Source organism: Pteropus vampyrus, unplaced genomic scaffold, assembly GCF_000151845.1.
Source record: "Pteropus vampyrus isolate Shadow unplaced genomic scaffold, Pvam_2.0 Scaffold20, whole genome shotgun sequence".
NCBI lineage: Eukaryota > Metazoa > Chordata > Mammalia > Chiroptera > Pteropodidae > Pteropus > Pteropus vampyrus.
In genome coordinates this window covers 954,012-979,792 of record NW_011888801.1, presented here as the reverse complement: position 1 = coordinate 979,792, position 25,781 = coordinate 954,012, and the positions used below count along the sequence as shown (strand labels likewise).

At 33.0% G+C, this 25,781-nt stretch overlaps 1 protein-coding gene across 2 annotated transcripts in view; it reads left to right on the top strand.

The window, feature by feature from the left end:
- P4HA1 (prolyl 4-hydroxylase subunit alpha 1) overlaps positions 1-25,781 on the top strand; it is a 69,392-nt gene that overhangs the window by 28,711 nt on the left and 14,900 nt on the right. Inside the window, exons 6-9 of one of the 2 annotated variants that reach the window (XM_011355216.2) lie at positions 9,534-9,773; positions 11,551-11,747; positions 13,986-14,162; positions 17,279-17,349. In XM_011355216.2, the coding sequence (XP_011353518.1) occupies positions 9,534-9,773; positions 11,551-11,747; positions 13,986-14,162; positions 17,279-17,349 (685 nt within the window). Of the gene's footprint in view, positions 1-9,533; positions 9,774-11,550; positions 11,748-13,985; positions 14,163-16,171; positions 16,243-17,278; positions 17,350-25,781 lie in introns of both variants that reach the window. The other variant, XM_011355217.2, reaches the window with a different exon arrangement.

Genomic DNA, 25,781 nt, shown 5'->3' with positions numbered 1-25,781 from the left:
TTTAGGGAGCAGAGTCTAACTAGGTCCTAGGGATGTTTATCACTGTTGAGTTTGTCATTGATTCTAGGTATTTTCAGGGGACAGAATAGGATATGTGAGTTCATATTGTTAATGCCAATTCAAATTTAAGATTACAGAAGTTTATACTTATATCTTTTTTGTGTTGAAACTCCTAGTTCCAGCGACATTAACATAATTCTTTTATTATCCTATAAAATGCCTAAAATAATTTAAAAATAACTATATTATAATATTAAGACTGTTGAATGCAGTTTCTTTTTGTACCTTTTATCCTTAAAATATATTATACTATATATGATCAAAATTTTGTTTTAAAAACACATGAAGTAATTTATTTTTTTGTGTAGTTATGCCTTCAACGTGTTACACAGTTAGGTTCATTCATTTCAGTATTTTTTCCTCCAATTTTTAGAGATTGTCGTTGTTGTTGTTATGTTTTATTTTTTCCTTTAGTTAAGTACCTAAGAGTGGCATGGCTGCGTTGCATGGTACATGTATATTTAACTTTTAAGAAATTGCTAAATTATTGTACCATTTTATGTTTTTATCATTGGTGTATAAGTTTCCAGTTCCTCCACATACTCGCAGACACTTATTATGTTCAGTCTTTTGAATCTTAGCCAAACTAATGAGTATATAGTGGTATCTCATTGTGGTTTTAATTTGCATTATTATACATAGCTTATAACTGATGACTGATGTTTAATGTCTTTTTATGTGTTTAGTGGTCATTCATATCTCTTCTTGGTGAAGAATCTGTTCATATCCTTTTGAGTTCTAAGAATTCTCTATATATTTTGGATGCAAGTTCTTCATCAGATAAATGTGTTGTGAATATTTTTAACCAGTCTTTTGTCTTTTTGTTTTCATATTGGTATCTTTCAAAGAGCAAAAGTTTTAAATTTTGAAAATGTTTAATTATCAATTTTTTTTCATTTATGGGTAGTGTTTTGATGTCATCGAAGAAATTTTTGCCTCCCCTGAAGTCTGAAATTTTTTTTTTTCCCTAGAAATTTCTTAGTTTCAGATTTTACATTAAACTATTTGTAGGCAGTAAGAATTAATGTTTGTTTTTTAAAATATGAATACTTAGTTGGTTGAACAACATTATTGAAAATACTTTCCTTTCCCCATTGAATTGCCTAGGCATCTTTGTCAAAAATCACTTGATCTGTTTCTCGATTTGATTCTGTTCCACTGATCTATATGTCTATCTTTACTCAACACCACAGTTGGAATTACTATAGTAAGAAATATATATTATATATATAAACATAAAGTAAACTTTATAGTAAGTTTTGAAGTTAAGTGGAATAAGTCCTCCAACTATTTTCTTTGTTTTGGCTATTCTAGATTCTTTGAATTTCCTAATAAATCAGCTTGTCAGTTTCTATAAAAATGCCTGTAAGAATTTTGATGGGGATTGTGTTAAATCTTGGGGAGAATTTGTGCAACGTTGCCATTTTAACAATGTAGAATTTTCTAATCCATGAAAATGCTATATCTCTCCATTTATTTATGTCAGAGAAGTTAGGGTAGGAGACCAGATATTTTTATGTTAACATTAAACCACTGCTAGTCTCACAATTATTGTTTGACTGTTGATGTCAAAAGTTGGGAAAAATTCTCCTCTTCCCCTTCCTCCTACTGTTTTCTTTTTCTTCTTCTACATCTTTATTATTGAAAGACAATTATCACAGGCTCAGTTTTCAATTCATAGCCTATCTTTGTCCTCTTCTGTTGTTCAAAATTTTTATTATATTTTGGTTTCTAAATATTATATTTAGAAATGTATTGACAATAAAGTGTGAGTACACATTATCCAATATAGAAACATGAAACTGTAACTGGCATAGTAGGCAATATCCCTTTTGCAGTCTGACCTACTACCTTTTTCATTGGATTGCCATGAAAATCAAATGAGCTGAAAGCATGTGAAAGTTAAATTGCAAAATGCTGTTATTGTTTTTTTTTATTAGAGGCAACCAAATAAACTTTTTTAAAAAAATTGAGATATAATTAACGTAACATTGTATTAGTTTTAGTTGTACAGCATAATGACTTGATGTATGTAAATACCGAGAAATGATTACCACAATAAGTTAACATCCATCACTACACATAGCTACAACATTTTTTGTGTGCGATGAGAACTTTTAAGGTCTACTCTCTTAGCAACTTTCAAATACGCAATACAGTATTGTTAACTATAGTCACCATGCTGTACTGTGCATTATATCCCCAGGACTAATTTATCTTGTAACTAAAATCAGTCTTTTACCTTTTGACTACCTTCACCCATTTCTCCCATATCATTTTTAATTATGCAAAATTTTTAATATTCTTTTAAAGTTCAAACTGTACTGCTAAGGTCCACTAACAGAAGTCTCATTTTCATTTCTCTGCTCCTCAACCTCTTCTTTTTACATGTAACTGCCATTTTATTAGTTTTTCTATTTCTTTGTTTCTTTTTGAAAATAAAAGCAAATGTATATATTTTCCTATCTCCTCTCAATATAAACACAGAAGGTAGGATGGTGTAAATACTTTCAGTATTTACCTTGGTATTTTATTGATATGCCCTACATATCACTTCATATCATGTATAGGAATTTTCCTCATTTCCTTTTACAGATACATATTACTCTATTTCATGGTGGTACCATATATTATTTAACCAGGCCCCTATTGATGAACATTTGTTTTTTTTGCAGTGTTTTGCATTCTAAAAATAATGCTACCAATAACCTTGTGCATATGTTATTTTGTATTTTTGCTAAGTGATCTTTGGGATATTTTTTCTAGAAGTGATGCCACTGAATCAAAGAGTAAATGCATAGGTAATTTTTGTAATATTGCCCCAGTTTCCTTCTATAGTGGTTGTATCATTTTACATTTCCATTAGAAATCTATGAGGGTGCCCATTTCCCCACGGCATCACCAAAAAATATTGTCAGACTTGAGATTTTTACCCATCTAATAGTTCACTTTTCTTTAACTTAGACTGTCTCATATGTATACTAGTTTCTTTCATTTATTTATTTTTATCATTCTTGTACCTCATACTTTCCTTCTAGAATTATTTTCTTCCTTGAAAACATCTGGAAGAAGCCTTTACATGGACTTTGTTTGGCTTGTGATTCTTTGTGCTTCCTGAACCTGAAATTTCATGTATTTTAATTTTGAAAAATTGTTCACCATTATTTATTTAAATAGTGCCTCTCCTACATTCTCTCTTTTATCTTCTTCTGGAACTCCCAAGTAGACATAATTAGGCCTTCTTATTTTTTCTTCCCTGCTTTTTAACTAGCACTTCATATTTATTCTTCCTCTCTGCTGCAACCTAGGTAGTTTATCCCATGGTAATTTATTCAGCTCACTCCTATAGGTTTATTCTTCCCTTTTTATATTGTATCTAACTTGGCTGTTTAATCTGACCAATAAGTTTTTATTTCATTGATTATATATGTCATTTCTGGAAGTTCCATTTTTTTTCCCCTACTCAAATCTGCCTAGTTTTTTTTAGAGTATCTTATATGTTCATATTTTTTATTTTTAGTTTCTTTGAACATTTTTAATTAATAGGTATTTTGAATTCTTACTCTGATGACACAAATATCTGAAGAACTTGGGGGATATCTAATACTGTTTTTGAATAGTTTCTGCTTATTTTGTTCATAGTGGCTTGCTTTATTATGTGCTTTGTAATTTGGGAGTGTGTGCACTTATTCAGATTGTGTGGAAATATTACAAAACCTGAGGTGAGGGTGCTTTTTGCAGAGTGTCAAAGTTGCTTCTGACACATGTCCTATGACATCACTAACATAGAACCATTTTAAGTTAATTTCTTACCTGTAGTTTCTCATACAATGGAGATAGCATAAATTTGAAATCAAAACCTCCCTGAGGGCATGCCTGTGGAATGCTAAGGGATTTTTTTTTTCCTGCCTACAATGCAGACTGAAAAAAAGTTATTTTGTTGTTTCTCTTTGCCAGCTGACAACTTTGTTTTTGTTTTTGTTTTCGTAGTTCATTCATTTAAGATGTAATTCTTCAAGGATTTGCTTTAAGTGGGGGTTCTCAAGGCCAACTTGCCTCTTTACATGGGCTCGAGGGCTTTATCTCTTGCTCTTTGGTAGTTAAAAATCAAGTTTCTAGGTTTTTGATCTGGTGTCCTCCTCCAAGGTAGATACAGCTTCATCCTTTGCTTACTTCTGTGGGTTTCAAGTTCCTTCTTGGTTTTGGCCTCAAGATATTTGCTTAATTCCTGTGAACTTGGCTATAGTATAAATGGATAATTGATATATTTTATCCAGCATATCTAGGTGTCAGAACATTCCCTTCCCAACCCCCACCACTATGTGGTCCAGAAATAATTCTCCATTACTTAGGTAATATACTATAAACCAAAAAAACAACATAAATTACTAAAGCCCTTAAAATCTCCAAGTAACTCATCTAATTTACTGTTTATAAAGTGGAGTGCTATATGGTTGCTATTATCTGTACATATCATTCAGAGTTATATATTTTATGTTTCTATACTTCTTTCTCTATTTATTGTTCTTAGGAAAGCAATGGTAATTGTACAGTATTTGAAAAGGTAGAAATCTAAAGATTTAAGAAACAGCTTATTTGTATTCTAACCCCCAGAGTAACAATTTAACATTTTGACATATTACCATCTAGATTTTCCGCCCAGTTTTATTGAAGTATAATAGACAATTAGTTGCTCATATTTACATTGTACAATTCTATGAGGTTTTTTTTTTCAGTTATAGTTGGCATACAATAATATATTAATTTTAGTTGTACAGCATAGTGATTAGAGATCTTTATAACTCACAAAATGATCACTCCACTAAATCAAGTATCCCTCTTCCCCTTACATATTTTTTACAATATTGTCAACTATCTTCCTTATGCTACACTTTATATCTCCATGACTATTCTGTAACTATCCATTTGTACTTCTTAATCCCTTTGCCCTTTTTCACCATCTCGCCACCCCCTCCCATCTATTAGCCCTCAAAATATTCTCTATCTATGAGTTTGTTTCTATTTTTGTTGTTGTTTCGTTCTTTGAATTCCACATTTATGTGAAATCATGCGATATTTGTATTTCTCTGAGTTACTTCATTCAGTGCAATACCCTCTAGGTTCATCAAGGAAATATCTTTTTTCATCCCTTTCCTTTTAGTCTGTGTGTGTCTTTTATTCTGAAGTGAGTCTCTTGTATGCAGCATATGTAGGAGTTTTGTTTTCTTATCTATTTAGCCACCCTATCTTTTGGTTGGAGCACTTCATTCTTTTCCATTTGAGGTACTTGTTGATAGGAATGTAGTTATTACTGTTCTTTATTCTTGTTTTTGATATGTGTTTTTTTCTTTTTAAAGAAGTCCCTCCAACATTTTCTGTAATACTGGCTTGGTATTGATAAATTCCTTTAGCTTATTTTTGTCTGGGAAGCTCTTTATCTGTCCTTCAACTCTAAATGATAACTTTGCTGGATCAAGAATTCTGTAGATCCTGAGTTTTCATCATGTTGAATATTTTGTCCCAAGCCTTTCTGTCTTGCATAGTTTCTTTTGAGAAATCAGCTGCCAGTCTTAAGGGTGTTCTCTTGTAGGTAACTAACTGCTTTTCTCTTGCTGCTTTTAAGATTCTCTCTTTGTATTTAACCTTTGGCATTTTATTATGATGTGTCTTGGTGTGGGCCTCTTTGGGTTCATCTTTTTTGGGACTCTGAGCTTCCTGGGGTTATATTTCTATTTCTTTCACCAGGTTAGGGAAGTTTTCCATCATATTTCTTCAAATAGCTCTTCAATGTCTTGTTTTCCTTCAGGTACCCCTGTGACACAGATATTTTACATTTAATTGTGTCCCATAGGCTCCTTAAAGTATTATTATAATCTTGGCTTCTTTTTTCTTGCTGTTCCGATTGAGTGTCCTTGGCTTCCCCATCCTCTGTATTGGTGGTTCGATCCTCTTTATCCATTGTGTTTATTCCTTCTAATATACTCTTAATCTCAGAATATGTGTTCTTCATTTCTGACTGGTTCTCTTTTATAATTTTCATTTCCATTTTTATGTGGTTTTTTTTTTTTTTGTTTTTTTTTAATCAGGTTCTCACTGAATTTATCTACACTTCCCCTAAGTTCACGGAGCATCTTTATAACCAGTGTTTTGAACTCTGCATCTGTTAGATTGCTTGACTCCATTATTCCTGGATTTCTTTTCTGTTTTCTCATATGGTTTCTGCTTGTCTTCCCATTTTGGCTGCCTTTCCATGTCTGTTTCTATGCACTAGGCAAAGTTTCTAAGTCTCCCGGTCTTATTAGCATAGCTTTGTGTAGTAGATGTCCAGTGGCACAATCCTGAGAGGAGTTCAGCAGCAGGCCAAGTTTCGCCCCATCCTGTGCTCCTCTGGGGCCACCTGTTAAGATTCAGCAAGCAATCCAGAGATGCTGTACTTACAGAGGCCACGCCAGAAACTGAGGCCAGTTGATACCAGTGTGGGTCTTCAGGTTGCCTCAGTAAGGAGCACTGGACTCACTGAAGATACAACTGGATGTGTTTTGGGTGGAGTCGTGAGTTGGGGAGGCAAAGTTTCAGGGAATCTTTTGAGCGGAGTGACCTCTGTTACCCAGTTTGATAATGTCTCAGTTATGGCAGGGCTAGGTCCGCACACTGGTGGGGCAGAGGGCTCAACAGAGGAACAATGGATACCACAGGGACTTTTGTCCGGGAGAAAGCCTCACCTCTGGCCCTCGCTCTGACAACTCAGTGTTCCCCTGTAAGTCCCTTGTTTACCCCATGCAGCCATAAATAACAACTGGGTGTTGGTACTCGGAATGAACGGGTCCGTCACTGTGAAAGTCCATTTGCAGACAACGCCCCTTTAAGAGGCGTCTGCAGCTGCCGGCTGCCACTGCTGTCGCCTCTGTCCCACTCAGCCTCTCAGGACGAGGCAGCCTCGCGTCTTCGCCCCCTCCTACCTTCTGTGGTTGCAGGTTGATTATTTCTCTTCTTAATTGTAATGCTTCTCCTCATCTAGATCCTAGGTGACTTTGCTTGCTGTTTGCTCTCCATTTCCATCCCAGCTTTGTTGTGGTCGCAAGATGGATGAACAAAGCCTCTATCATCTACGGCATTTTTAGGTGCCTTTCCTTTCCATCTAGATTTTTTTGTGATTCCTATATGGCATTTGAAATTATCTTTCTTAATGAAAAACACTATTTAATTATATTGTCATATCTGCCTATAAACTTCCTTGCTTTTAGCTTATTATAATATTCAACTATAATATTTGGCTCAGCTACAAAAATTGTTTAAGAAGATACTTCTTTCCTATCCCCTAGTACTAAACTCAAGAAAATAATTGAAAAAATAGTAGTATCAGTTCATAGGGTGTAAAATCATTATTCTTGTCTCATATTGCTGAATGTCTTATCTTTAAAGTTACCAGTCTGTTACCTCCTCCTATTAAATTTTGTCATTTATGGCAGAGGTCTCCAACCTTTTTGGCACCAGGGATCAGTGCTCCTATGAGAATCTAATACCTGATGATCTGAGGTGGAGCTGAGGCAGTGATGCTAGCTCTGGGGAGCTGCTGCAAATACAGATGAAGCATCGCTAGCCTGCCACTCATCTCCTACTGTGTGATAAGTTCCTAACAGACCACAGACCAGTACCGGTCCATAGCCTGGGAGTAAGGGACCTCTGATTTATGGTATAATATTAGGAACACAAACTCCTGAAGTCATATTGTGCATATTCCAGTTCTGGCTCTTAGCTGTGTGACCTCTAGCACAATAGTTAACTTCTCTCTACTTTAGTCCCTTATCTAGATTGCTTTGAGGATTAAATGAGTGATAAATGCCTGACACATAGTAAGACCTCAATAAATGTAGGCAACTGTTTAAAATATTTTTCTTTATGGTTATTTTAATTTCATATTTCTTAATAATAGGGCTAAATATTTTCCCAAGTGTTTTTGGTTTTCTGTTTATATTTTACCTCATGTGAACTATCAGATATCTCTTCTTAATATAGAAATTTCAGTTTGGAAAGCAGTTGACATACCAACACCATAAACACAACTGATTAAAGATTAATAAGTTAGACTGCATCAAAATGAAAACTTCTGTACTTTAAAGTACACCACTAAGAAAGTAAAACAACCCACAGAGTGGGTAAAAAATATTTGAAAATCATATATCTGATAAGGAACTTGTATCCAGAATATATAAAGAACTCTAAGAATTAACAATAAAAAGACAAATAACCAAATTTTTTAATGGGCAAAGGATTTGAATGATATTTTTTCCCCAAAGATGATATAACGATAAGCATGTGAAAAGATGCATGCTTGACATTATCATTAGGGAAATACAAATCAAAACCACAATGAGATATAGTACTTCATACCCACCAAAATGGCTATTATAAAAAAGATGGACAATAACAAGTATTAGCAAGAATGCGGAGGAACTGGAACCCTCATACATTGCTTTTGGGATAGTAAAATGGTGCAGCCATTTTGTAAAACCGTTTGGCAGTTCCTGAAAATGTTAAGCATAGAGTTGCCATAGGACCCAGCAGTTCCATTCAAGAGTAATGAAAACATTTATCCACACAAAAATTTGTACATGAATGTTCATAGTAGCATTATTCATAAAAGCAAAAAAGTTAAAACAAATGTCTATCAACTGATAAAATATAGTCTGTCCATACAGTAAACTATCATTTTGCAATCAAAAAGATGCTACAGCATGTGTGAACCTTGAAAACATGCTGAGTGAAACAAAGAGGACAGTCACAACGACCATGTGTTGTATGATATTTATATGAAATAACCAGAAGAGGCAAATCTGTAGATATACAAAGTAGATTAGTAGTTGTTTAGGTAGTAGGTAGGGGAAGAAAATGGATAATGACTGCCAACGATTGCAGGGTTTCTTTTTTGGGGTTATGAAAGTCTTCTAAAATTAGATTATGGTGATGACTGCACAACTCTGTGAATATTCTAAAACTATTGTATTTTTTAAATGGGTGAACTTTACAGTATATAAATTATATATCATTAGTGCTGTTGGAAAAGGAAGGGGAAGGGAAAGGGGAAGGAACCAGTTGACAGATTTGCCTTTCTTCCTGTCCATTCATCTCTTGCCTAGATTGTTAGGAAGACAGATATATCTTACATGGTGATGCCTGCTGTGCTAGAGAGTTACATGCTTCCACTTAATTAGTGTTCCATTTTGGTATGATGGCTGAGAATGGAAGTCTTGGAATATCTAGGTCCCATGTCCCCTATTAGCTGTGTGATTCTTGCCATGTTTCATTATTTTGTAATTGTTCATCTGTTTATAAACCTCAGATAATTTCTGCTTTTCCTACCTCAGGGTTGTTGTGAAGTTCAAATAAAAGTGAGATAGCCCTTTGAAACCTGTATTGTCATAGATAAATATAGTATTAATATTTCTAAAGTTCTCTGTGTTTTCTTTCCATAGGAGTAAAACACAAATCTTTTCTAACAGTTGAGGACTGTTTTGAGTTGGGCAAAGTGGCCTATACAGAAGCAGATTATTACCACACAGAACTGTGGATGGAACAGGCACTAAGGCAGCTGGATGAAGGCGAAGTTTCTACCACCGATAAAGTCTCTGTTCTAGATTATTTGAGCTATGCAGTGTACCAGCAGGGAGACCTCGATAAGGCACTTTTGCTAACAAAGAAGCTTCTTGAACTAGGTATGTAAACTTAGCTTAATTCAAGATTTTATATATATATATCATATAGTCATATATATATCTCATCATATAGCTTTGGTACTTTTTATTTGTTAGACGTCAAGTGCCTCATCTTTACCCTCTCTCTGATTATTTTCTAAACAAATGGCAACTGATTTTTATTACCTTATAATACTACAAAAGTGGCTGTGTTTCTCTGCTCTGTATTCTTCAGGATTTTTAAAATTGGACTTAACCTAGCTAACTCGGTCAAAAATGTTTATTTACCATGTTGCTATATTAAATATTAACCAGTTTCTTTTGAAGAATGTTTTTGGTTTATTGCATTTCATGTCCAAAAATAGAGATCTGAAATAAATACATTGAAAAAATATTTGATTGTCATATTCAAATGTTAGAAAAATGTGATGTAAGGATTTTACCACTAGTTTTTTGAACGGAGATATATATAGCATTTTTCTAAGTATGATCTAGGGACCGTGTGCATCAGAATTACTAGGATACTTTTTAGAAATGAAAATTCCGTGATCAACCCAGATCTACTAAATCAGAATCTCTGGAGGTACAAGTGTATGCTAATAAATTCAGACGACCTTGGGTATATATCAAAGCTTTAAACCTTTAAAAATTAATTAACTTTATGAATAGGTAAATATGTGTGTATGTCATAGGAGTTCAAAAGGATTGGTCATCTAAAAATGAACTTTTTATAATTAGTTTATTTCTTGGTTGAATGAATTAATAAATTGAAATATTCTAAGTACCCCCTTTTCAGTATTTTTTAGTGATTTTTTTCTCTTGACCTAAAATATACTTAACTCATTGCAAAAAATTTTTTAAAATAGAAAATGGTATGGAAGAGTCATCCATAAGCCCGTCACCCTAAGATACCCACAAGTTTTTTGTTTCCTTGTAGTATATACTCCTTTCCTGCACACACACTTTTCCCTTTTACAAAATTAGGTTCACATTATATATCACAAAATATCTTGTAAGCAGTTTCTCAAAGACAAGAAATATTTTACAAATGAGACTAGATTTCCTAAACACTTCAGTTAATGTCATAGTGAAGTTTCTGCATACTGTTCTGACTGTGTGTGTCTGTGTGTGTGTGTGCATTTGGGTTTTTTTCTCCCGGATGGGTGTAGTCCTCCTTTCCCCTACTAAAAGATAGCTAAAAATTATGACTAGCAATTCAGAGGCAATTAGTGGATTCTGGCTTATTTCAAAATTATATCTTTAGTTTCTCTTTTCTGTCTCACTTAGAATTTTGGGACTGAAATCCACTTAGCCTTCAGAAGTAGGCTGTGTTCTACATTTATAATCTATCTGTGGTAAAGTTTGCTTTTGAACTGTATACCATGTCTTCTCCATGGTGATTACATTCCCTTTTTAGAAAAAGCTTTTTTCTATTGCTTAAAATCAATAGAATGAGTAATATTTTTAAAAGTCATTTGACATTAAATTGATCATACATAGTTCCTTTGGTTAATTGGTTAAGTTCTCAAAGTAGGAGCAATAATTGCTTCTTTGAAATAAATGGCTGGTTCCATCTCCAGAACTCTTATCATATAGGGTGACTGTATGTCCTGATTTACTTGGGGCAGTACTAGTTTACACCTATTATTTTGGTATAATAATTTTTATTAGTGCCTCCTTTCACTCTCAAAAGCATCCTGGTTTGGAAGGTAAATGATGCAGTCCTCTATATTATTGTATTCTGATGTTTGAACAATGTAAACTTACTCATGGACACGCTCTCTTTCTCTTCTAATAGACCCCGAACATCAGAGAGCTAATGGTAACTTAAAGTATTTTGAGTATATAATGGCTAAAGAAAAAGATGCCAATAAGTCTACTTCAGATGACCAATCTGATCAGAAAACTACACCGAAGAAAAAAGGGGTTGCTGTGGATTACCTGCCAGAGAGACAGAAGTACGAAATGCTGTGCCGTGGGGAGGGTATCAAAATGGTAAAGTGGAAAAGCCAATTGTGTGTGTGTGTGAATGTGTGTGTGTGTATGTGTTTGTACATAGTTCTAGACAGAATCAAGTTTTTATATTTAAGCACATGTGATAAAAATCATAATTACTGCATAAAGTATTACAGTATATCACATCACCTTTTTGTAGGTGTCACACTTAATATGCTCCAACTGTTAGTAAAATAGCTTTAAAATAAAGCTTGTGAATTATATACCATTACATGCATTTTTGGTAATGTTACCCTTTTCATAGACTAAAAGAGGCTCATTTTTTTAAGGTGAAGGATTAGATCATTACAGGGAGATGATCAATTTTTTTTCTTATATCTTAATGCAAAAGAGATTTCAGTACTCTTAAGTAGAAATGATATACCATTCTAATCCATTATGAAACAATGGATTCATCTATTCAGTAATCTCTTGTGGTTTTGCTGCTAGTCAACCCTAACAAGATTGCTTAGTGAAATGTTTTAGTGTATGTAAGAAATATTAAAAATGCAGAAAGACTTTCAACAGGTTTTGGCTTTAACATTTATTCTTTAAAATACTAAAATGTGTCTACAGATAATTTTTTGTTTATTGTATATCATTATTTATGTATTTATAACTTAGAGTACTAGTGCTTTAGGATGTTAATAGATAATAGGCCAAATACAAAAGAGTTCAAATCTGGAGAACATAGGTTTTTATTAAGCTGCAGGACTTTACAGAACCTTTTTATGATAATGTGTATTATGGATATGATATACATTGTTTCCCAACATTAACTGATCATTAACTGATTTTTAAGGAATATCATGTGGTACTAGTGTTCATTTGAGTTCGGGCATATGTAGAGGAAAATGAATTAGTGAATTTTTGAAGTAAGTACTTTTAACTGTAAACATTCGAATAGCATTTAACTTTTTCTCTACTATGAATAAACTCAACCTGGGCTTTATGTTTTGCTATTGATGACTTTTTGATATTTGATGATTTACTGTCAACAGCCTAACCGCTAACAGCAAATGTGTTGATACTTCTGATAGTTAAATTCATGGAGTCCTAGCAGAACATGCCTATTTTTGTTTTGAAAGTTAATGAACAAATATAAGGATAACACTTTGTTAGATTCATGAAACATTTTAAAAAATTTCACGTCTATTTTAGTATCTTTTGAAAAATAACCATAATATCATTATCACACCTAAAAAAATTCAGTGATTCTATAATATTATCAAAAATATAGTTGTGTTCCAATTTCCAATAGTAAGCACATATTTTTTATTGCTCTTAATAACTCTAAGGGAGAGTGCAAAATAGAACTATAGGTATAAAACTTAGGCTGCTAATTTGCCAGTTTGTCGATGTGACACATACATGTCAACCCTGCCCAGGATCAAAGGAATATCCTTCTTCTCAGAATAAATTCATCTCATCATTATATAAAAGACTTATTTGATACAATGCCTTGGATTTGACTCTTGGTAAATTACATGGAGAATAAACATGAATCATTATTTGTTTTAGTATGTTAACTAATAACTAAAAACTAATATTCCTACTTCAGATATGACACACTTGTTTAATCAAGAGAAGAATCAGCAATAGAATTAACTTATTTAGTTAATAATAATACATAGATGATTAAAAGAACATTTATTTGTTTTGTTTTTAATACCCACTAATAAAAGCACCTGGCTTCTTTGTTTAATAACTTATTTTCTTTTTCAGAATTACCTATTTTCATGTTTGCTTTTTTTTTTTTTTTTTTAAACCGACCCCTTTTTTTTCCCATAAGCAATTAACTGGGAGTTATTTAGGTTAGGTTTTGTTTTGTTCTTTTCTTTTAGAAACTTTCTATTTCTGGGTGCTTCCCAGTTATTTTGTGAAGTTTAGGGCAATGCTGGTCATTCACTTTCTATTTCCATAAACATTTCATTATTTCTTTCATATTGATAACACCTGAACTCTATTTCAATGAGAGAAAGGTTAAAAGAGAAATCCCACTTTTTTTTAACTTAAGCCTACCATCTCTCTCCCAGAAAAGAATCATTAATAAAAATTTTAAAACCCTGAAGGTACTGTTTAATGCGTAATTATTTGCAGAGAACTGTTGCTTTTGTGTGTTTGTCCACAGATACTCTGTGTATACACAGGCATGATTATTGTTTCTTATCTGTATAGCAACAAGCATTAAAAATATTATTACTCTCATATTTATCATTTTCTTAACTTCGTGTTTAGACTCCTCGGAGACAGAAAAAACTCTTTTGCCGCTACCATGATGGAAACAGGAATCCTAAATTTATTCTGGCTCCAGCCAAACAGGAGGATGAGTGGGACAAGCCTCGTATTATTCGCTTCCATGATATTATTTCCGATGCAGAAATCGAAATTGTCAAAGATCTAGCAAAACCAAGGGTAAATAACTTTTTAATTTTTTTTCCTCTCCTCTTACTATACCTGTGTATCAGTTTTTTCTTTGCAAGATTACAGAAATGATAATATGGCAGTAACCCTATATAAATAAATATATAAAACAGATAGTTTTATATATTGTTGCTGCAACATAATGGAGTTGTTAACTAAGCTCCACTGATATCAATTTTTCTTGGTTTGTTTTCAACACAAATAACATCTCGTAAATGGGTTTTAAGCTCTTAATTATGAAGATTATAGATGAGGTTTTTATTTTACACTTAACAAATTTGTGTTTCAGCATCTTCTCTGAAAAAGTTTTCTATGTACTTTGGAGCCCAGTAATCTCAGAGACTGATAATCAAAAACCAACTTTTCATATCTTTTATATTTTTATTTAAAAGAATACTGGAAGTATTTTTATTCCCTTTTAGGCACATTATTACTAGAAAGATATAATTGGTACAAGCATCATGTTAATTTGAAATAATAACATTATAGTTTTCTGACTTTAACCTACATTATTTATCTTAATAAGAAAAACAAATTAATGTGAACACAGTCCTATAAACTTAGTGTTTAGTGTAGAAATTCTTATTTTGTGAAAATGAAAAAGACTACCCTTTATGCTCTTGCCTTTTTTTCCCATCAGCTTGTTCTTAAAACTTGTTTGGTCTCATTGATGGTAAAAAACAAACTGATATAACCTTCATAAAGAGATTTTTAAATAAGCATATTTTTGCTTTCTTATTACACAGCAGTTGGTGATTTTTTTTTTCTGTAAGGTTCCAAATAGTAAATATTTTTTAGGCTTTGTAGGCCATACAGTCTGTTACAGCCACTCCAGTCTGTTGTTGTACAAAATCAGCCATAGAAAATATATAAATGAGTATGGCTATATTCCAATAAAACTTTATTTCCAAAAGCAGGAGGCAGACCAAATTTGGCCCATAGACCATAGTTTCATCCTTGTTATATCATAAAGGTTGAATTATCTGGATATCTGTATTGCAAAATAAAGTTAAAGTTAGAATTGCTGTTTTTAAGTTTTACTACTGTTCCAAATTGCTACTATTTGTTTTTTTACCAAAGATTACATTTTAAATGGAAAAGACAGGTCTAATATAAATGGGTGCTGTCCAAGGGAATTCTTATAAATCTTTACTTATAATTACATCATATTCTGTTACTCTCTTTTGGGTTCCTATTTTAATCCATTATTTGTGGTCAGTAAACCCAATAAACCAAAATATCATGGTAGAATTTTTATTAAGAATTCATTTCAGGTTGGGGATCCTATATCTCTAGGTTTAGAGGCCAAAGTCTTCAAAGGGGATTCCTCAGTAGGATTATTTTGATCAAGAGATTCAATGGCAATAAAAATTTAATACTCTTTTGTTAACCTCAGAATCATCTTCCACTAAAAAAAAAAGTTTAAAATCATTATCTTAGCTGTCATCTCTTTCTTACTGTTTTTAACATTTATGAGTTCTCTTCATTTGTGCTCAGTCCAAGATTATTTCACTATAGATGTGAAACATGAGCAGACATCTTGAAGGAAGAAAAGACTGACCTGGAAACAAATTTTGAGCAACATTAACCTTTGCAGAACAGTTTCATTACTAAAAAAATTAAAATCAAAGGTTTGGACTGGATCGTTAACTGCAAAAAGCCATTCTTATAACTATCAAATAGACTTAAAATTTTAGGAATTTTTCTTTTCCTCACTGTCACGTCCTCTAACCATTGACAAGAGTTTAATTTTCAATTTCTTTTCATTGTGTACCCTCCATTTATGCAAAACAAAAGCAAAAATTTTTAAATAACTAAAAAAATACAAAAGCCTGAAAAATTACTGGCTTTCAAAGCTCAACACAAGGTGACTGGAAGTCTTTGGAGTTGTTTTCTCTTTTCAGCTTCCATTATGAAAATCCCAGAATTCTGACTGGTTGGATAAATGTAATTCATTTTTTTGTTTTGTAATGCAAGTATTTTGATGGTTGGCTTCACAGCTGAGGCGAGCCACCATTTCAAACCCAATAACAGGAGACTTGGAGACGGTACATTACAGAATTAGCAAAAGGTAAGAGATGTGTATGCTGCATATTTTGATCCTAATGAGTGTTTTGTACATCCTCCAGGAATTATTCATTTAAAGGAAGTAGGTCATTTTCAGTCTCCAGCTCAAGTCACCGCCTATTTATATACGCATGGATAAACTGCTTTGTGTTTCACAGATCTTTCTATTTAACTAGAAGTTCTGTTTTTAATTTTTACTTGGTCTGTTATTTTTAGAGAATTAATAAGCTTTGCATCTCTGTGCAGGTCAGGAATTAAATATCCAGGAAATGGCTTGATAACTTGTTTTCTTTTTCTTTTTTCTGCCAAAGGGGGAGAAAAAGAAAAAGCAGCAGACTGGATTAACCTGGGAGTAGTCTTTGTTTATGTAGTTCTCTCACATTCATAAATGCTGCAGTAAATTCACATCATCCTTCATGGTGATTGTATTGGCATTTGTTCATACATCTTGTAAAATACCATTGTCATTTTGGAGTAATCTATATTCCTCCTCTTGGAGTTTTTATTTTTAAAAACTTGCTGACTTAAAAGTTGGCAATGGAAGGAAATGTTATGTTTCTGATCTGTCTTCCAACTGCTATTACTTATGAATTTTGTTGCCTTTTACTTTACCAGAGAGACTACAACAGTTTTCCTCTTGGTGAGAGTTTTTAAAAATGAATTTAAAGAGACTACAAAAATTCTTTTGTCAAAATATTTAAAGAATACTAAACTTCTAGATTTGAGAAAGCTCCTGTGAAACACAGTGCTATAAATCATTTACATACAGCTTCAGATGGTTTTTTTAAAAAAAGTGAAAGGACAATAAATCTATAAAAAATTCGTCAACCGGTTTTCTCTTGATTTGGAAGTGGCTTTTCTAATGGCCACGTTTCTAAATGTTTTTGCTGATTTGAAACCATTACCTACCATCCAGACCAATCAGAACCCTCCAATCACCTGTGGCTTGGCAAAACAAAACAAAAAACAAAACAAACAAAAGTCCAAATTGCCTGCTACGTGAGTAAGTCCTTGTCCTTTCTCTTTTTTTTTTTTTGTAGCTGAGCCGAGCTACAGTACATGACCCTGAGACTGGAAAATTGACCACAGCACAGTACAGAGTATCTAAGAGGTAAGGGAGTAATGGAGAGAATTTTAGTCATATCTGAACCATTTTCTTTCTTGAGAATCTAGTTTTCATAAAACCCATGATATGGCCTCAGAGACCTAGGCTGTTAGGTATAGGTATTTGATGACAATTGTGCCTGAATTTTCTTGATAAATTAATAAATAGACATGGTTATGGGGCAGTTAATAGAGATTTTTCAGAGTAATTTGCTAGGTTTCAAAATCTCTGCTAAGACTCCCCAAACCCTACCAGCTAAGTGAAGTTGTATTCTCATATTTCAGTAAAAGAAATTCCCAAAGACACTTCACAGAACAAGGCCTAACTTGGTCTCTGTAGTAAAGCATGGGTTTAAAAATCTCTGGGTTACCCAGTACCTGTAGGTTTTAAGAACATAAATGAAATATTATATAACAAATACTTTGCAAGTCAATTGGTTTCAAATTTTTTTGTTTTTAATAATGTTTAAAGAGAATCTAATTATGAGCTGATAGATCACCACCACCCCCAGGGACCCTACCTCTCCACCCCTGCTAAGAACTATTGTTCTGGGATAAGAATAGAATGAAAATGCAAGCTCAAGGGGAAAAGAAAAAGAATGCTATAATATTTCCAAGTTTTAAAAAACACTTTATCCATGTATATTTTTAAATGGATGATGATGGGCATCAAATCATTATGGTATTTAGAGTCCACTGGATACATTAAAAAAGTAATCATTTTCCAGAAATTACCACTATTTTCAGTATGACAGAATTAAATCTCTTGAAACTATTATTTTAAAAATTTTAATTGTCAACTAGAAAATTGTGCAAAAGAGTATATAGGTTTTTTAACAACTATATTAGGAAGTACTCGAACAAAAAAAATTTTGAATATTACTGTTCTAAGTCATAGCAAAAGTACAGATTGTGTTGATTTATTTCTTTATTCTTCTTGGGCAAAATTGTATGTCATTCATGTATTAACCTTGAACATTCTCACACACATATCCTGATTTCTTAACTACCCTATACCACTGCCTTCTCCCTTGATTTTCTCCAATATGATTTTAATTCAGGAGCACTATTCGATGGTAAAGGATTTGCAGAGACTAATTTGTATAGACATATTTGAGACATGATTTATAATGTTTCTGTGCATTGTAATTAACTCTAATTTTAAGTTAAGCTTAAGCTAATTTTCTTTTTTATTACAGAACCTTATTCATGTCTAAAAAAATTTACTCCTTATCTATTTTTTTAAAAAAGATAACAGTCTATTATATATTTTATCAGAGATTATTGCATGATTTTAGGCATTTTTACTGTCATACGACTTGTAAGTATCTAAATTCTCCAGATTTGGATGTTGTTAGGAACCATATAAAACAAAATGCATGAACTTAGTGTTTTGGAAGTCATTTTTGGAAATTTGCTTTATATACAATGGACCTTTTGAAGAAATAGCCAGCCCACAGTTATTGGACTCTTAGCAGCAAGTCAAAATAAATTACTCTTGGAAAGGTGACCTACAGACATTTTTTTCCCTGAAAAAAATATTTCTAAACATTTTGAACTTTTTTCTAAATATTCTTATTTTATAGCTCTGAGAAGCATTTTATTAGCTTCTTAAGATAGGCACAACCATACTTTGTATTATATATAGCAGCAGAATACATTTAGTGAGTTAATATTAGAAATATCAGAAGACTGTGTAACACCAGAGTAAATGCACCCAGTCTTGACAATGTATACAAAGTGCGTGTGTGTGTGTGTGTGTGTGTGTGTGTGTGTGTGTGTGTGTGTGTGTGTGTGTGTGTTTCTGTTCAAAACAACCTGGTAAAAAAAGATTCCATAGCACAGTGATTTTCATCTTTACTCTTAGGAAAAATTGTTCAGCAACCCTTTTAAAAATAAAATACATATGTTGAAAGAGAGGGTTAACTGTTAAAGAAGGAATCTGCTCCATAAAATATCCAATACATTTCCTATTTTAACAAAGAAAAAGTTTTTACTATTTTGGGAATTTAATAGCTATGTTTTATGTTTCCTTCATATATTATTCCTCTGAAAAAGGCATCTAAAATGCTAGATAGAAGAATTTGTTTATATTGATTTCAATTAATGTAATCCCTTTTGCTCTGGGACCATCTGTATTTTGAAAGTGTCAGAAGGGAATTTCAAATATCCGTATTTTGAGAAATTTCTAAGTGATTGCATCATCTCTGGAAACAAAAATATGTTTCAGTGTTCTAGCAAATAGAATTTTCTTTGGGCAAAATATGTGTGGGAATCCATTACTGTTTAAAAAATGCAAAGTTTTTGTTTACTTTATGACCGAGCTTTTGGCAAGTCATCTCTGTCTTTTCCAATATTAAAAAAAAAACCTAAAAATTTACGATAGCTAATTAATGGAGGAGCTAATAATTTTGGCTAAATAAGAGAAATGGAATTTTAGTTTTTGAAAGATAAATATTCAGTTGTGTGCACTGAAAATACAGGTGAGCTCATGAAATCCAGTTAAAGTAATCTAAGTGAGATATGCAAGTAAACAATTTAGTGTGATAGAAAAGCTTCTTTGATTCTGGTGGGTTATTTTTGGAAGTGGTTTTCATTTTTTCACTCTGAAGTACAGATTTCCTGCAATATAATATTTTATTATGCTTGAGATTTAATTTACCCATGCTAGTAAGGAGGAAATACTGTAAAAATATGTTAATATTTTTATAATATAGAAGCAAATACAAATGTATTTGATTTCAGATATCTTTTAAAATTGGAATAACTTTTAATAACAGCATTGCCCTCTACTGGGTTAATCAGTGGTTCTCAGATTGAGATAACTGAAATGGATAGATCTATAGTATTATTGCATAACTGTCCCACTAAGAACCAGAGGGATTAGATAAAGACTCAGATTAGCCTTTCTTTGTTAACCATCAAGCACCTAGAGAAAAAAATTTTGAAAGTTTTCCTCTCTGTAACTGGCACTTTAGGCCCTGACTTATTTTTTGCTTTTGCAAAAAAAAAAAAAAAAAAAAAATCGCCTGATAGTTTTATATTAGCTGATTATAAAATGTTAATTTTCATGTGTTCGATTAGAAGATAGTGATAGTATTCAAATTATATGACTCACATTTTCCTTTGGAGGTTTTGTAATAGTCTCCAAAACTTCTAAGATGTCGTTGTTCGTCTGTTTGCTTGAGCATACCTTCCTTAACTAATGTTTTAGAAACGCAGTCATGCAGTGTGAGACCGTTGCACCTTCTTCAAAGAAAGCATTCTAGTGGTACTTTAAAAAATCATATATTACAAGGATAATAAAGATTTTTTTAACAGCAGAAACTCATTAGAGAGGAAAAAAGTGTTAAAATGTTAACTCTGCATGTACAACTTAGCTCTCCGGTTCCTGTCATTAAGACCAAAAGGAAAATATTTTAGGTTATCTCCCAAAAAAGGGGACACATATGAAATTATCTGGTACAATCTCTGTGGAAAACAGTCTGGCACTTCCTCAAAAAGTCAAACATAGGATTATCATATGATCCAGAAATTCTACTTCTAGATATATACCCAAAAGAATTGAAAGGAGGGACACAGATAATTGTGCACCCATGTTCATAGCAGCATTATTCACAATAGCCAAAAGGTGGAAGCAACATAAGTGTCCATTGATGGATGAATGGTGGTTGCACAACTTTGTGAATGTGTTTAATGCCACTGAATTGTATACTTAAAAGTGGTTAAAATGGTAGATTTTGTCATATATATTTTGCCATATTTTTTAAATGATTAATTTTGTGTTATGTATTTTTTACTACAATGATTTTTTTTTTAATGAGGTCATGCTATATGTATTGACTTGGAAAGATGTCAGAAGTATTTTCAGGGAAAAAAGTATATGTGTATATTGAGGTGGGAGGTTAGAAGGTGGGTAGATTTCTATTTTTTTTTTTTTTTAAATCTTTGTTTGTTAATACCTAGGGAAAAGGTGTTGAGAGGATATTTAACTATTTGTTAATAGTGTTTACCTGGGAGGAGTGGGACTAGGTAAAGGACTTCATATACTTTTGTACTGTTTGAAATTTTTATAAGTATTTTTTTAAACACATACCATCCAATTCACTCATTTAAAGAGTGCAATTAAGTGGCTTTAGGTATATTCAGTGAGTTGTGCATCCATCACAACAATTCATTTTTATCTCAAAGAACATTTTCATTACCCCAAAGAAATTCTGCACTTCTGAACGATAACCACCCAATCCTCAACTCCCCTCTTCCACTCAGCCCTAGGCAACCACTAATCTCCTTTCTGCCTGTATGCATTTGCCTATTTTGGATATTTCATATAAATAGAATCATATATATGGCTTTTCGTATCTGGCTTCTTTCACTTAGCATAATGTTTTCAAGTTCATTCCTGTTGAAGTATCAATATTTTATTCCTTTTCATGGCTGAACAATATTCCATTGTATGCATATATTACATTTTATCTAATTCATCTGTTGATAGACATTTGATTGCTTTTAAAAAATAATCATTAAAATAATCATTAAAAATAATGCTGCTCTGAACATTCATGTACAAGTTTTTGTATGAACATAAATTTAAATTTCTCTTGCATGTATACAGGAGTAGAATTGCTAGGTAATATGCTATATGTTTAACCATTTGAGACACTGCCAAATTTTTCCAAATTTTTTCATTTTACATACTCACTAGTAATGTATGGGCTGTTCTAATTTGTTTATCCTCGCCGAACCTTGTTATTGTATCTTTTTAATTACAGCCATCCTAGTGGGTGCCACATGGTAGTTCATTGTGGTTTTGATTTGCATTTCCTGGGTGGCTAATGATTTTGAGCCTCTTTTCATGTGCTTATTGGCCATTTGTATATTTTCTTTTGAAAACTGGATGTTCAGATCCTGCGCCAATTTTTAAATTATTTTTCTTTTGAGTTATAATAGTTCTTAATATATTGTAGAAACAAGTCCTCAGACTTTTCATTTATAGAATTTTTATTCTATGAATTGTCTTCTCACTGTCCTGATGGTGTGCTTTGAAGCATGTCTTTTTATTTTGATGATGTCCAGTTTATTTTGTTGTTGTTGTTGCTTATACTTTTGATGTCATAGCTAAACCACTGTTTAAGGTCAAAAAGGTACATGCTTATGTTGTTTTCTAAGGGTTCCATAATTTTAGCTGTTAAATTTAGGTTTTTAATCTTTTCGAGTTAATTTTTTTCATATGGCGTGAGATATGGGTCCAATTTCTTTCTTTTGCATGTGGTTATCCAGTGTCCCAGGACCATTTGTTGACTATAATAAGCATTTCTTGTTTTTATGATTTTAAAAGTGTAAAGTAAAAGACTGCAATTGTAATTGCTAGGGAAGGTGCTCTTGGTAGCAGAAGACTTCAGGTGGAATAAACAAACATTGTCAAAGAAAAGATTAAATATAAAAAGAGAAGCAGTAACTGCTGGAATAAAGCCTAGGGAATTAGAAAGGATAGATTCAAACAAATACATAGACTATCCAGCCTCTGTAAGGCTGAAGAACAGTGCTTCTACCAAAGTATAAGAGAAAAAGGTAAGAATACAAGAGGAAAAGGTAAGAATAGATGCTTAAATTTTGGTGGTGGCAGGGAAGGAAGATGAAGATATCAGAAGTAGAAGACAGGTTCTCTATGGGTGTTAGGTTCCAGGATGAAATAGGAAGTCATCTTATCAAGATGTATTTAGTTCGAAACTTTATTAGAACACTTGCCAATCTTTTGTTGCAGTTATCTATAAAAATCAAGTCAGTAGTTGGTTGCTTATTAGAGTTCAAAAATCGATCAAATTGTGATAGGCAGAAAAGATAGGTATGTTGACATACTAGTTTAGTTCTATCAGGAACTCAGATCGAGAGAAATAAGTTCTTAGTATAATTATCAGCTACATCCTTTATAACACAATTCTTGGATCCTTAATTCTGCTACACTGAGAAATTTTACTCAGCCACTCCCTATAAATTTGCAAGAGATCACCAGATAAATAATTATGGTAAAATAGAATAAATCTTAGATTAGTTCTAAGAAGCCTTCAGGATTTATTTACTCAGCAAATATTTATTGAGTATCTATATGCCAGGCACTGTAATAGATTCTGCAAATAAAGAGCAAAACCAGGCAAAATCTACATGTATTTGGAATTAGTAATTGAAGGAAGATATCTTACCTTAAATAACAAGTTATTGTGATAAATGCTACAAAGGAAGGATATATAGTATTATAAAAAACCTTAGAGCAGCTGCTTGCCCTACTTTCAGATGCATGGAGGTACCCTCTTCCGGATGTGCTTCCAGCTGCAAGCAGTTGCCAGCAGCTTACTGGAGGGCTGTGGGAAACCCAGGATGGTTCTGGGGGTACAGCTGCCATCACCCACTACCCTCTCAACCACTAAGGTGATTCCTATAGCAGCACCCAGCAGGTGCCCACCAAAGTCACTGTGATCCTGTTAGGTATCAAAGGTACCACAAGCTTGGTTGCTTTTGTGAAGAACATTTTATTTCATTATATCAAAGAAAATGTTAAGAGTATATGCAAACAAAGTTACTTCTTCCCTCTTGGAAAGAAGTGCCAGCAAGACCTCAATATTTTGAGGAACTAGGCTGAAGAGGATTCCCACTGGGTTGGGGTGTTCTGATCCCTGTAGCATCTGGCAATGGGTTGGATGGCCTGTAATAGACGATCTGGGCTGTGGTAGACAACGTGTTTTGGCAGATGTCTCTAGACTGAAAGACCATGGGACTGAAATAATGTCAAGGATACACGTGGCGGGCAGCATTCACAGTTGGGTACATGAAAGCAACATTTTTTAAACATGTAGTTCCAGCAATTAGGAAATACAAAGGCTGGGACAAAGGTGTATATCTATTCTTCAGGGAGTGTAGAGGCACAGAAATTATTACTTGGATATTCTCCAGAAGAAGATGTTCTTGAGCTTGATAGTAACTTTGATACCAAGATTGGGCACCAAGTAGAGAGTGAGAGTTACTGAAAGATTACAAAGGCATTGGGTGCTCAGTCAACAACATCCTATTTCTCACAGACATTACTCTAGAGGTTAGTGTGGCTGAGGAAGCAGACATGCATGTGGTTGTGGTGGTAAGACATGGCAGTGTGGAACTAACCGATGATAAAAACACTATAGCCTCATGAAATCCTTCAGCAGATAGTACTTGCCTTCCTCAGCCTAGAAAAGGATTTCTAAGGGAGAATATTGTTCCTCATTAGTTGGCCCTGTAGTCTAGTTTTAATTTATTTTACCTTAAAAGTAATTTACTTTAAAAACACATACACATATATGTATGAAGATATTGTGTTCTCAAATTACCTTCCACAGGTACATGAGTGAAAAAAATCTCAGTTCAGTGAAATGAAAACTTATTTTAAAATTTGTAATATGTAACAATTATTTGAAACCACAGCACTAATTCTCATTGAGGGCAAAGTGTAGTCAATAGAAGAAATGACTCAAATACAGATCAAATGTGTAATGTTATCAGGTCATGCACTAAAATGGCAAGCTAGTTTTGAGAAGTTATTCTGAAGCCTTGCTGTTTTTAAAAACTAATGTTTCTAAGGCATATTCCTAATAATTAATTGCCCTTCTTTAATTGTGAAGAAGATTACAACAGCTGCATTTTATAATATTTGCCCACCTATACACAAAAGACACATATTTGCTTGTGATCCAAAAGAGGACAGAGTTAGAAGAAAAATTTACTTCAGTCTTGAACCATCGAGTGTCTGTTACTTAAGAAGAAATTTGCAGATCATGGCAGCACCCACAGCAAACGATTGTCCTACTCTATTGAAAAAGGTGTAGTGATGTAACAGCTAAAAAAGAGATATGATTCTTAATGTTTCACAAAACAGTCCTAATCTGTCAATTATTATCTTTACAGATTTTATAATTGCCTTTCTGACAACTTCTTAGCACAGTCTGAGAAAATATATTGTTACTATTTTAAAAATGATTTTTTTGAAATCAGTTCATGAAGTTCCTAATATATTTTCCTCTGAAATGGATTTGAGAGATGTATATTTCATAACAATATTATTTATCCTGGTTCAGTCTAATAGCTGTCATGTCAGTTTCACATTATGCTTAGTAAAAACTTCCTCCTCCTCCTCCTCCTTCCTTCAAGAAGAAAAAAATTAGGAAGCTTTGACATAATCTGACGTGGAGAAGAGTCAAGGAAGACTTCTCTGGAAAAGAAATGACTAAAGTGATAATCTAAAACCTTAACTTTGCAAAATGTAAAAGAATATTCTGGACAAAGAGAAGAGCATGTGCACTAGCCTTAGGGCTAGAGAAAACGTGTTCTAGAATTGTTGCTGGGGCACTGGGAGAGAGGCTATAAGGGAGACAGACCAGCCCGAGAGACTGAAGGGAGTACCTGGAGAATGAG